At 47.5% G+C, this 12,402-nt stretch overlaps 1 protein-coding gene across 1 annotated transcript; it reads right to left on the reverse strand.

The window, feature by feature from the left end:
* Positions 1-2,853: 2,853 nt before the first annotated feature.
* Positions 2,854-8,573, reverse strand: LOC125999058 (zinc finger BED domain-containing protein 4-like). The gene is given in 2 exon segments (XM_049767035.1): positions 2,854-6,229; positions 8,476-8,573. Coding segments are annotated over 2 exon segments (3,474 nt in total).
* Positions 8,574-12,402: the final 3,829 nt, after the last annotated feature.

Here is a 12,402-nt window from a genome sequence, read left to right on the forward strand (position 1 = left end):
TTGCTGTAAGCCTTTTCAAAGTTATTCCCAGCTTCAGGGAAGATGATTTGTTTATTTTCTTGTTCATAAAAAATGACCCTTAGCTATATTTCTGTCATGTTAACCACAGATTTCTTCACTGCAGTTGCCCAATAATACGACCAGAATGCAAGTCTATCCATAGGGTCTATATACTTAGCTATGAAAACGGAGGTTTCACATTACAAACATATGGTTCATCTTAGTTACTAAGCCTAGTTATCTCTTCCAGTCTGTCTCTACCTGTACTACATAAATGTACACAGTCCACATGACTGGAGATATCCAGAATCCGTTGAAGCCCAGTCTAGAAAAACTGAGTGCAGTTGAGGAAGTGGATGAATCGAGTCTTTGTTCCTTTAGTTTTGATGAGCCCCAAAGACAGGAAATCTGTTTTTGCTGTTGATGTTAGACACGCTGTCAGAGCTTAGAAATGTATTTTTAACAGGGTCTCCAATGAATCAGAGACAGTGTAAAGAGACAGTAGAGAAACAACAAGGTCTTTGGGGGATATGTCTAAAAATTTTTTGAACTTACCTTGTTTTGGCATGATGGCACTGGCATAAGGACACTTTGCTTCAGGTGCTTCACATTTAATATTACATAAAAATTAGGGAGAAAGCAATTTCCTGATGCTAATTTAGTATCAGTAGATCTGGATGTGAAAAATCAGACTTTGTAAGCAGCTTGCTTTGATCAGACAAATTTCAGAGCCCACAGGGAAGTCTGGTACTTTAAACACGAAGCAACCTACAATACAATGTGTCCGGTATGATATACAGATATGGCAAACTCTAGTTCCCATCATTCTGACTTATACCTAACATAGCAAGATGGTAAAAGCATGGGAATGCAGAAAATGAATTAGTAGATGATTCAGAGACACTGTGTCGTATACTATGTGACATTCTCATTAAGAAAAAGAGAAGGGCCCGGAGAGATAGCACAGCGGCGTTTGCCTTGCAAGCAGCCAATCCAGGACCAAAGGTGGTTGGTTCGAATCCCGGTGTCCCATATGGTCCCCCGTGCCTGCCAGGAGCTATTTCTGAGCAGACAGCCAGGAGTAACCCCTGAGCACCGCCGGGTGTGGCCCAAAAACCAAAAAAAAAAAAAAAAAAAAAAAAAAAAAAGAAAAAGAGAAATGAAAAAAGCATAAAGGAAGGGATAATCAACAATTGAAATCTCTCTTTGCTACATGACTGAAACCCAAACACAATCATGTATGTAATAAAGGTGTTTATATATATATATAAAACATATATATATATAACAACATTCCTTGTAAAGTTTTAAAAAAAGAAATCTCTCTTTGCATCAATCACCTGGTGATGATTTATTCTTTATTTAGAAAATCACAAATAAAAAGTTTAATTTCAGAAACTGAATTCACCATTTATAAATACAATCAGGCATAGCTAAACAATACTGTATTTTCTCAAAACTTTGTAAAAGTTCACAAGCAACAGTGGCTGTTTCACCCAGAATATCTAACTGGTTTGATATTTGAGACTACAAACCCTTTTCTAAAATGTTGAAGTGAAACCTTGAACTCGGGCTGTTTAAAGAATCTGACGATCGATACTTCATTTGGAGATCCTTGAGATTCTGAAATAGCATGGTGATGACTGGATCTTCCCTAGTTTAAACTTATAATACCAACAATGATAAGGATAATAATAAAATAATAATAATGATAAAATAATAATAAACATATAATAATAATAGCCAACACCTAAAGCTGCCCTTCACGCGGTCAGGGTGCTGCAACCTCCCCTGGCAGCCACGCCGCAGATGACGCTTCCTATTCAGGGATGTGGTCAAACCGAGGGCAAGGCACTCATGTCAGAAATGGGCTTCACAGTGGAGGGGCAGTGAGTCGGGCCTGGGGAATGGGACTCACAGAACTGGGATTGCATGCCATGACTGCTATCTGCTGGCTGGAGGACCCACATCACAAGAGCCATGACAGAGGGGGCTTCTCAAGTTCAATGAGCAGGGAAAACCTGAATGCAAAACTGGGAATGGGAAAAACTCGTTATCAAGTCGCCACAGAATGGACATTCTGGGCTATGCCAGGGTTGTGTGTTTGTCTTCGAATGCCACATGGCTACAGGGGTAAACAATTACCTTCCAGGATAAGCTGCCCTCAACACATGTACGTGCCTGCAACTACACACTGCTCAGTCAGGATGGCTTGGACTCCAACTCTTATTTCCGCATTTCATTCACAAGTGCTAAGGCTGTTTGATTGTAACTAAAGCAAATTTAAGGAGACCACAAGAGTTGATTTGTGGGGTACATAATTGAAAACAAAGTCTACAGAATCAAACTGCTGACATCTTCTCTGCCCCTCTAGTACAGCAAACGCTCGCTCTCAACTTTTCAAAACCTTGACAGTTAGGATTGGAACCAGATCATTCTCTTACATAATTGATGCACCGGTGCTCTTAGTGGGAGGACACGTGGGCCTGGCCATGAGGAACAAGGCACAAACTGATGCTGTAGCGACAGGGCAAGCCCCACCCCCCACCGTGGACCTCAGTGCCAGGCTTGTGCCGCCCAGACTGGACAGAACAAGCCACTGCCCCAGATCAACAGCTGACGCCTGCTGAGCAATAATACTTGCAGTCAGGCTACTCCATCTGATATTCAATATTAAATACATATACACATATCTGTTTGGGTTTTGGGTCAGACCCGCTGATGCTTAGGGGTTACTCTTGGCTATGCAAGTGCTCCTGGCTTGGGGGACCATATGAGACAACAGGGGATCATCAAACTGTGGGAAGCCACATGCAAGGCAAACACTCGACCTCTGCGCCACAGCTCCATCCCCTAATATTGGAAGTCTATTAAGGGAAGGTTTACATTTAGAAAGATGAGTTTTTCAAAGTGTTCCATTGTGAGCCTGGAACGGCCAACGCCATCATGCTCTAAGGGCATGTTTAAGAGTTTCTCCACAGGGACAATGCTCGGAGGGCAGCCCAGGAACCTGAAGGCCAGTATGGAAAGGCTGGGCCAGGCCTCCCTCTTCAGGTTCCAGTAGGTGAGGGGGTCACAGCTAATTTCCAGCACCTCCTCCGCCAGGTAGGCTAGCACCGTGTCTTCAGGCAATGGGGCACTGCCCCGAGGGCTCGGCTTTTTTACCGAGGCCAACAGGGACCATAGGCTCTCCTTACCTGAGGAGCCCTGCACAGGAACAGCTGGGTCATGCCTGCTGCAGACGGGCCTGTGGTGTGAGGCAGGATTCAACATCTTGAGTTCTCTGATGAGATCCCGCCTGTAAAGCTCGGCCTCCTCCTTGGAGAACAAAGAGGTTTTGTAGCGGGGGTCCAGCAGGGTGGCAAAGAGGTAGCTGGGGTTGTGCAGCATGGCAGTGAGGCAGCTCCCCACGCCCTCCTTCAGAGACTTGAGAATGGTGTCGATGCCCATGGTCTCCTCAAAAAGCATGTCGATCTTCCTGTGGAGGATGTACATCATGGGGATGACCTGGCTGAGCGTGGCCGTGCGGGTGCTCATCTCGCAGCTAGCAGCGTCAAAGGACCTCAGGGCATGGCACACAGACTGCATGCCCTCCCACTGGTCGAAGCTGATGATCTCGGGGAAGTGGCACTCGATGGCCAGCTCGTGGACGGCCCTCTTCTGCTCGATGAGCCGCTCCAGCATGTGGAGCAACGTGGTCCACTTGGACGGCTCGTCCTGAATGAGGGTGTGCTGGGGCAGTGCGTACTCCTTCTGCAGCTCAGCCAGCTTCTCCTGGGCTCGGGGAGACCGCTGAACCCACTCACAGGTCTTGCGGGCGATGCTTAGCAGGTTCTGGACCATCCTCTGGGTCTTGAAGGCCTCGCTGAGGATGAGACTGAGGATGCTGTTGAAACACTGCACGCTGGTCAGCTCGCCCTCACTCAACGTCTTCCCTATGCTCGGGTTGTCTGTCACTGTGATGCCCATCTGGAGGCCGGTGGAGCTCACCCAGGCCTCCCACCAGCACTGCATCTGCTTCTGGAGGCTGTTGCCACGACAGCCATAGTCGACCTGAGACACATCCAGCAGGGCTGAGCAGTGGTGGTCCTCACAGTGCAGCCGGACAGAGGACTCAAAGGTCACCCAGTGGGCAGTGAGCATCAGGTACTCCGGGGTCTGACTGCTCTCCCACACCCCCAAGGTGAAGTGGACCACGCCGCTCTCGGCCTTCCTCAGGCTGGCCTTGATGATGCGTTTCACGCTGTCGTACATGTTGGGGATGGCAGTCCCGGAGAAATAAGCCGGGGAGGGCAAGGAGTACCAAGGGTTCAAGTAGCCGAGCAGCCTGTTGAAGCCAACGTTATTCATGAGCGAGTAGGGCTGGAGGTCCAGGGCCATCATCTCAGCGACGAGCCTCGTGATTTTTTGGGCAACCGGGTGAGACTCTTCAGCGGTGCTCTTGGAGGACGTGGACATGTCTGTGCTCATGGGAATAGGGGGACCTGGAGAAGAGGGCCGGGCAGTGTCCGGGACATCAGTCTTCAGCACCACGCTGCTGTGGAACCTCTGTAAGTGCCTGGACAGGAGACAGCTGGTGCCCAGATTGGCCGGCTTCTTGTCCGTGCTGATCATGTGGCCACAATGCAAGCAGATCACTTTAGTCGGCTCTGTGGAGCAGATGGAGAAATGATTCCACAAGGTTGAGGTCTTTTGGCTGCACACAGCCTTGAGACTGTCCACGGGTGGCAGAGAGACGTCCACATCCTTGGTCTCATTGCATGAGAGGTCCCTCTGCGAGACCTCGAACCTGAGTCTCTTCATGACTCGTTGGTTCTGTTGGAACAAGGCTCCAGACTCGGGCAGCTGAGGGCTGGGTCCGGCATCTAGCTTCTCCCTGGGATTCAGAGGCGACTGCAGGTCCTCAGGCAGCTGGTGAGGGGAGGACAATGCAGATGGGGACACTGGGACCCAATTCCCCAGGGATGATGCCACGGAGCTGGGCTCTGGATCTGGTGGTGGCAGGGCAGGCAAAAGTGCGGGAAGCTCAGACTGCAGGGGTGGGGGGCCAGGATTGCCTTCATTTTCCTGCAGCTTGATGGTCTTGTGAGCACGCCTCAAGTGGCGGATGAGGCAGCTGGTGCCCAGGCGGCGGCCACTCCTGCCGAGACTGAGCTCCTTCATGCAGTGGATGCAAATGGCCTTGGACCTGTCCAGCCGGGACAGGTAGAAGTGCTGCCACACGACCGAGCACTTCCGAAGGCTCTGCTTGCTCTGAGGGACCAGGAGGCGCCTCTGGAAGGCATTCTTCAGAGCATCATCATCATGCAGTGTTGGGAGAAGGGCAGGGGGCTCCCCCAGGGCTTCCTCCCGGCAGTACTTGTCTGAGCGGGACAGGCTGGAGGAGGCTTCATCACAACGGACGTCGGAAGTCACCGTCTCCTCTGCCAGCTGGTCAGGGGAGAGGATTTTGGAAGCCATTTGGGGGAACGCCTCCAGGCTGAGGATAGGAGAGAGGACGGGGCTCTGGTCCCTGCCATGGGAGGGCTGTGGCAACAGCAGCTGCGTGGGGGCTGAGGAGGGTGGGGAGGCCTCGCTGCCCTCCTCAGGGTTGAGCACGGTGGGGTGCACCAGCCTCATGTGCCTCATGAGGCACCTGGTGCTCAGGTCCTTCTCTTTCTTTCCGAGGCCTAACTTCTTCATGCAGTGCCTGCAGGTGGCTTTCGTGCTGTCCCAGGGGGAGACCAAGAAGTGCTTCCAGACCGGAGACGTCTTTCTGGAGCTGGTACTGCGGTGGAACTGGAGGCTCTGGGCCCCATCAGGCAGGGTGCTGCTGTCCTGGAACCACAGGGACCCGCCTTCCTCCTCCTCACCGTCAGGGCCTGAGCACCTTCCAGGCAATGCCACACAGTGCTGCCTCCTGCCTGCGCCCTGGGCTGGCTCACCTCCGTTGTCAGCCTGGGCATTGCCCTCCTGCTGGTGCTGCTACTTCCAGCCCACCCTCTCCAAGCCACCGGGATCCCCACCATCATCTTCCTCTCTCCTGACAATGATCTGAATTTTATCAGACAGACAGCCACCATCCCCTGTGGGACGACTTTCTGGGTTCCCTGCCATCACTACTATTCTGGCAGCTTTATAGCAACTTCTGGCGGCTGCTTGTGAATGAAGGTGCCCTGCAAACACGTGCCTCGCTGCATCAACAAAGCCCCAATGAGGCCCGGGACCCAAGAGCCATCCGGTGTGACCCCTAAAAAAAAAGAAAAAGAAAAAAAGAAAAGAAAAACACTCTCACTCACGCTTTTATTGCCTCAACATTGCAAATTATTGCTATGCAGAGTTTCTTACCATTTTCAGCTTCATTTCTAGTTGTATGTAGGAATAGTTCTCCCAATAAAATATTCAGTCCATAAAATTTAAAGCAAGTGGCTTTAAAATGCTCTTAGCACGTGACGCCACACAACTGAGAAAATAATTTTCATTCAAATGGATTAAAAACCTTTCTTTTCAGCTCATATGCCTGTCAAATCCTGCCACGAGTTTATGATTATATTAAGTGACAATTGATAGTTTTGTTCAAGGTTGCACTGGTTAAGAGGGGTGTTGATTTTTGCAACTGAGACGCAACTACAAACATGTTTGTAATCACGGTGCTTAGATAAAGATACTATTTTCAAAAATAGAAATTCCCTGTGCGGAAACCACACACACACACACACTCACTCACTCACTCACTAACTCACTCCTCACTCACTCACTCACTCACTTTGTTGTCTGGGATTAAACCCACAATTTCACAAGTAAAATATGCACTCTATATTGCTGAGCTCTGTCCCTGACCCACAACAGGTTCTCTGTTTAACATTTAAAAAAGTTCACGAACAATACTTTTGAATTGTGAAATAAAATAAAGATATTTGATGAGTTTTATTATAGATATGTGTTTGCAGTACAAAAATTCTTAAGTGTCTGTCAATATCTTATTTGATTTTGGTTTTGGGGTCACACTTGGCAAGGTTCTGCACTCAGGAATCACTCCCAAGAATGCTCAGAGAACCAATTGACAGGCCAAGGATAGAACCTGGTTGGGCAAATGCACTACTTGCTGAACTATGACTCCGGTCTCATCTTTCTTGATTTTAAAGACACGTGTATTGAACAGAGTGATGATAGTACAGCAGGTTGAGAGTTTGCTTTCCCTGCAAACGACCCAGTTTTGGCAGAAAATGAGCAAACAAATAAATAAATACATAAATGCCTATCTTGAATACTTAGATTCAAAACCTGGAACATATTGGGTACAATGCTTGCTTGGCTAGCTGATGCACTTGATTCGATCCAGCCTCCTATAGCTGCTAAGCTTTCACTCAGGCCCCTCTTTTCTATGAGTGCAGGGCCAAGAGGAACCCCTGAGTGTCAACGGGAGTGGCCACCCAAAAATAAAATAAATTATGAAGTTCAAATATGTAAACCACTTAAATTGAAGATGCTGATTTTGTTTCAGAATGCTGTCTACCCACAAAATTTATACTTTGAAATAGTAACTCCCAACGTGCTGAAATAATAGTCTGAGTCTTTGAAAGACACTTAGGTCAGGAGGGCAAAAAGTAAGTGAATGAAATGGATGCCTTCTAAAGTAGCCCATGAATGTGAGTGGGGCTTTGTCTTTCAGAAGGGACTGCTAAGATTTGTGTTGGGAATGGACACTTGTGAAGGGTTGACTGTTTGAATAGTGTAGGACTGAAATTCAACCATGAAATACTTTTTACACTGTATCTAGTGTTGATTCCATAATAGGATTATATCGGTAATAACAATCACCACACTGAAATTTTTCAGACTTTTGATGACAAGATTCAAACGAATATTTTTGCCTAATTTCACTTCTTTTACTTCAAAAATTGCAAGTTAATATAGCTATGCCTGATACGTGATAATTATTTTAAGAAGTTTTCTAATTTTTATTTTTAAAATAAGATTTGAATTGGGGAGTGTTTAGAATTTACCTGATCTCCTGAACACCACCTGAAAAATAGAACCATAAATAATGCTTATTTGATGCCAGGAATGATGAGTTATTGTCTGATTACAATATATACTTAGTTTCATTTGTATATCATATTTGTAGGGAGATGTGATTGAGCTCAAGTCTGCCTTTTAATCTTCTTTCTCTTACTGGGGACAACAAAGTTTGATAGGTCTGTAATTCAGGCGAATGCTTAGTAGAAAGACTAAAGAACAGCAGTATCAAATTGATGCCAGTTCCTTCCCATGTTAAAGAGATATTGTGTGTATGCATTTATTTTCCTGTTTGGGAAAACTGGGATAGAAATATGTCGACTGCTTGTGGAGAAAAATTGTTACAAATGAATAAAATGAAGCGATTTAGAGAGATGAAGAGAGATTTAATATAGACTAGAGCAATGCTTTATGATTCAGAATAATAGATTTTAATAAAATATTATTAGATCCATCGGCGTGTGAGGCTTGTGGCACGTGGGGCATGCGGGGCATGGCGGGAAGTCTGGCAGGAACTGCAGGGGGCATGCTTTTAGAGAGTCGAGCGGGGCCAGCCGGCCTGGGGTGGCGGGCATGGCCCAGGCCAGGATGAGGCGGGAGCTGCTGCCGCTCATCTACCAGAGTCTCCTACAGGCCGCCTACATGCGCGAGGCACGGGAAGTGAAGGAGCAGAGCGGCCAGAAAAGTTTCCTGGCACAGTCTGTAACCCTTCTGGACATCTACACACACTGGCAACAAACCTCAGAAGTGGGCCAGAAGCGCAAGGCCGAAGACGATGCAGCACTCCAGGCCAAGAGGACCCGGGTATCAGACCTTGTCAGCAGCTCTGAGAGCTCCGAAGAGGAGGAGGAGGAGGCAGAAGCAGACACCCTGAACCAGTAAGAAGAGCCCTCCCTGCTTGCTGGGCCCTCAGAGGTGTCCCTTTGTTGCCCCAACCTTGGAATCTGAGAGTGAGGAGGAGACAACTGCCACAGTGATGGGACAGGTACAATCTGTGAGAAAAAGCCTCCCCACAAAAGTTGCTTTGATGCCTACCAAAGGAGCCTCGGGGCAGGTACTCTCTCGGAAGGCGGGGCCTTCAGCAATCCAGACCAGGACTGAGATGTCCGAAGAGTGGACAAGCAGTGAAGAGGAATCAGACAGTAAAGAAGCAGCTAAGACTTCAGCACAGGCAAAGGCTTCAGTGAAAACCCCACAGACAAAAACTACCCCAGCTTCATCTCCCAGAGCAGCTTTACCTAAAGGGACCACAGCATCCAGAAAAACAATCACTGCAGTTGCCCAAGCCGAGCAGGGGTCCCCAGTCAAGATGAAGCCCACAGCCAGAACTCCTCAAAGCAGTGCTCTCCCAACATGGAGCCCAGCGTGTGTGCAGGCTGCCAGCAAGGGAGTGGTGGCCACAGCACAATCCCCATCAGCACCTGTTGTTGCTGAGGAGGAGGCAGACAGCAGTGAGGGAGAGACACCTACTTTGGTAAGCCCCCAGGGATGAATTCCCAGGTCAGAACTGCTTCATTCCCTGCCAAGGGGTCCCCCAGCAAAAGGGCTGGCCCAGCATCTGCTGGAAAGGCAGACCCCACAACCACTCAAGGAGGGAGGCACCAGGAGGACTCGGAAAGCAGCAGTGAAGAGTCTGACAGTGAGGAAGAGGAGGAAGAGCAGGAGGAGGAGTCAGACACAGGGAACACCATCCAGAAGGAGGATAACTCCTAAATTTCCAAAAGGAAGAGCCCGGCCTCAGTGACCCAAAAGAAGAGCCCAAAAGAGTCCTCGGATAGCAGCGATGAGTTGTCAGCAAGCCACGTGATTAAACTCCCTCTGATTTTTGTCGACCCTAATTGTAGTCCAACTGGCCCAGCAGCTGCCTCTGCATGAACCCAGACTGCAGGCAGCCCAAGGAAGGCCCGGGCCTCAGCGACTGAGGATGAGGATATGATCCCTGCCACGCAGTGCTCCATTCCTGCCGTTAACCTCAGTATGGTGAGTGAGCCCACAACCCCCACGAAGAGCACCCCAAAAACCCCTGCTTCTGAAACGAGCAGCACCGAGACCTCCAGCCGGATCATGGATGGCAAGAAACAGCAGGCAGCAGGCACACAGGTGGACAGTGCTCCAAGGATCCACCCTGGGACCACACCTCAGGGTACCACCACACAGGCCCATGTCGCCGCCAAGCCCAGAAAAGCTGAGGTTCCTGCAATCTCTTGGGCTATCACTTCTCCAGTGACAGTGATAGCAGCAGTGGCCGTTCTTCAGAGAAGGAGGAGATACCAGGGGTCCCAGAGGGCCCATTAGACCTGCAGCTTTGGTGCAGCTTCAAGCAGGGATACAATAGTGGAGGAAACCTTAGCAGCATCCAGCAATGACAAGATAGTGCCCTCCCATTCTCTCTCTCAGGTTGTGTGACCTCTCGGCCGATCTCAGCCACTTCCCATCCTTCAGAGGCCAATCCCAGGTCAGACCCCAGTGCCTTGGGTTTTTTTACTCTAGTCACCAAAGATGCTCCCAATGGCAAGCAAGGGCAGAGCCCCAACAAACAACAACTGTCATCTCACCTAAAGCAGGCAATAAAGAGTCTGGCATCACCTCTCAGAAACCCCGGAAGCCCAAGAAGGGGACTTTAGCCCCCAGGCCTCAGTGGTAGCCCTGAAGAGTGACACACAAATAAAATAAAGAGTGGGACGCAAGTGCAGGCCTCAGTGGTAAAGATGCTGGCCGAACTGCTGGACCAGGAGAGGAGGAAGGCCCTGGAGGTTAGTAAGGATAGTGATGGCCACTCAGCCTTCAAATGGAAGCTGGAGGGGGACCAGGCAACTACCAAGGTCCAGGAGGAGGAAAAGGAGGAGCAGGAGGAGGAGGAGGAGGAGAAGAAGAAGAAGAAGAAGAAGAAGAAGAAGAAGAAGAAGAAGAAGAAGAAGAAGAAGAAGAAGAAGAAGAAGAAGAGGAAGAGGAAGAGGAAGAGGAAGAGGAAGAAGAGGAAAAAGAGGAAGAGGAAGAAGAAAACAGGTTTTCACTCCCAGGAGACCAAGGAGAAGCCAGAAGAAGTGCAGGGGCAGGCAATTTTTAAAGGTGTCAGCTCAAAGGACAAGAAGGAGAAGAGGAAGTCCATCAAAGAGACAAGGAAAAAAAGGAAAAGAAGAAAGCATAAAAGGCCTCAACCAAAGATTCCAGTTTACTATTGCAGAAAAAAGAAGGCAGAGCAGGCTGTCTGAAGGACCAAGTAGCAGGGACAGTTGCCAAATGGTGATCAGCCGCCTGCCTCTGCCCTTCGCCCGCCATGTTTTGGAATCTTACGTTTGTAATCTCCCTTCCCTCTGTGACATGTCCATACTGGCCAGGCCCAGGAGCCTGCAAAGAAGCTGGTGCAGGATGAAGTGCCAGCTCTTATGACCTCACTCACACCTACTCCTGACTCTAGTCGTGTCCCGGGACACTGAGTGTAGATGTGTACAGTATATTATATATATATATATATATATATATATATATATATATATATATATATATATATATATATATGTACTTAAGTGATCTGCCTTTCTCCCTCAGACCCATTTTAAGACTTAAGCCTAATTTACATAAATTCTCAAACATAAAAATGATATCAAACATCCTATTAGTCCAAAATGCTACAGATATAGAGATTGTAAAAAGAAGATATGAAGAAATTCTTATACTTGGAGACTGAACAAACAGCACACTGATTAATAACAGATAGGGTAATAAGAAAATTAAGGAATACATCTCAAGATTCCTTGAGACTAATTGTAATGAAGATAGAAGTTACAAAATATATTGAACACAGTAAAGAAAACAGTAATTAATAAAGGGACACATAAGGAAATAGAAAAAAGATAATACTCATTAGTTTAAACACATGGCTTATATGTCTGGAGTACCAGTAACAAAGAAACCCAAAGACTAGTAGAAGAAAATAAATAATAAAAATAGGACCAGAAATCAATGAAGTAGTTGCCAAGAGAGCAATACAGCCAGCCAATGAAACCAGCAGCTGCTTCTTTGAAAGAAGAAAGAAGATAAACAAACCATTGGCAAGACTCACAAAGTAAAAAGAGTGTTCAAATAAATTGAACCAGAAATTAAAGGGGAGAAATTACATTTGAAGCTCCAGAAATCTAAGATATGATGATATGTATTGAAGACACAAAAGAGTCCACAAAAAACTTTCAGAAACAATAAACCAATATAGCAATGTGGACTTCTTTAAAGAAGTCATTACACAATTACCGTATTTTCCGGCGTATGAGACGACTTTTGAAACAAAAAAAGTCAACCGAAAATCGGGGTTCATCTTATATGCTGAGTATATCCCGAAAAATGTTTCAATATGCTGCTAAACGAAACAAAAAAAAAATCAGGCCGCAGAGTTTCCAAATCTCTTTC

This window comes from Suncus etruscus, chromosome X (genome assembly GCF_024139225.1).
Source record: "Suncus etruscus isolate mSunEtr1 chromosome X, mSunEtr1.pri.cur, whole genome shotgun sequence".
NCBI classification, from domain to species: Eukaryota; Metazoa; Chordata; class Mammalia; order Eulipotyphla; family Soricidae; genus Suncus; species Suncus etruscus.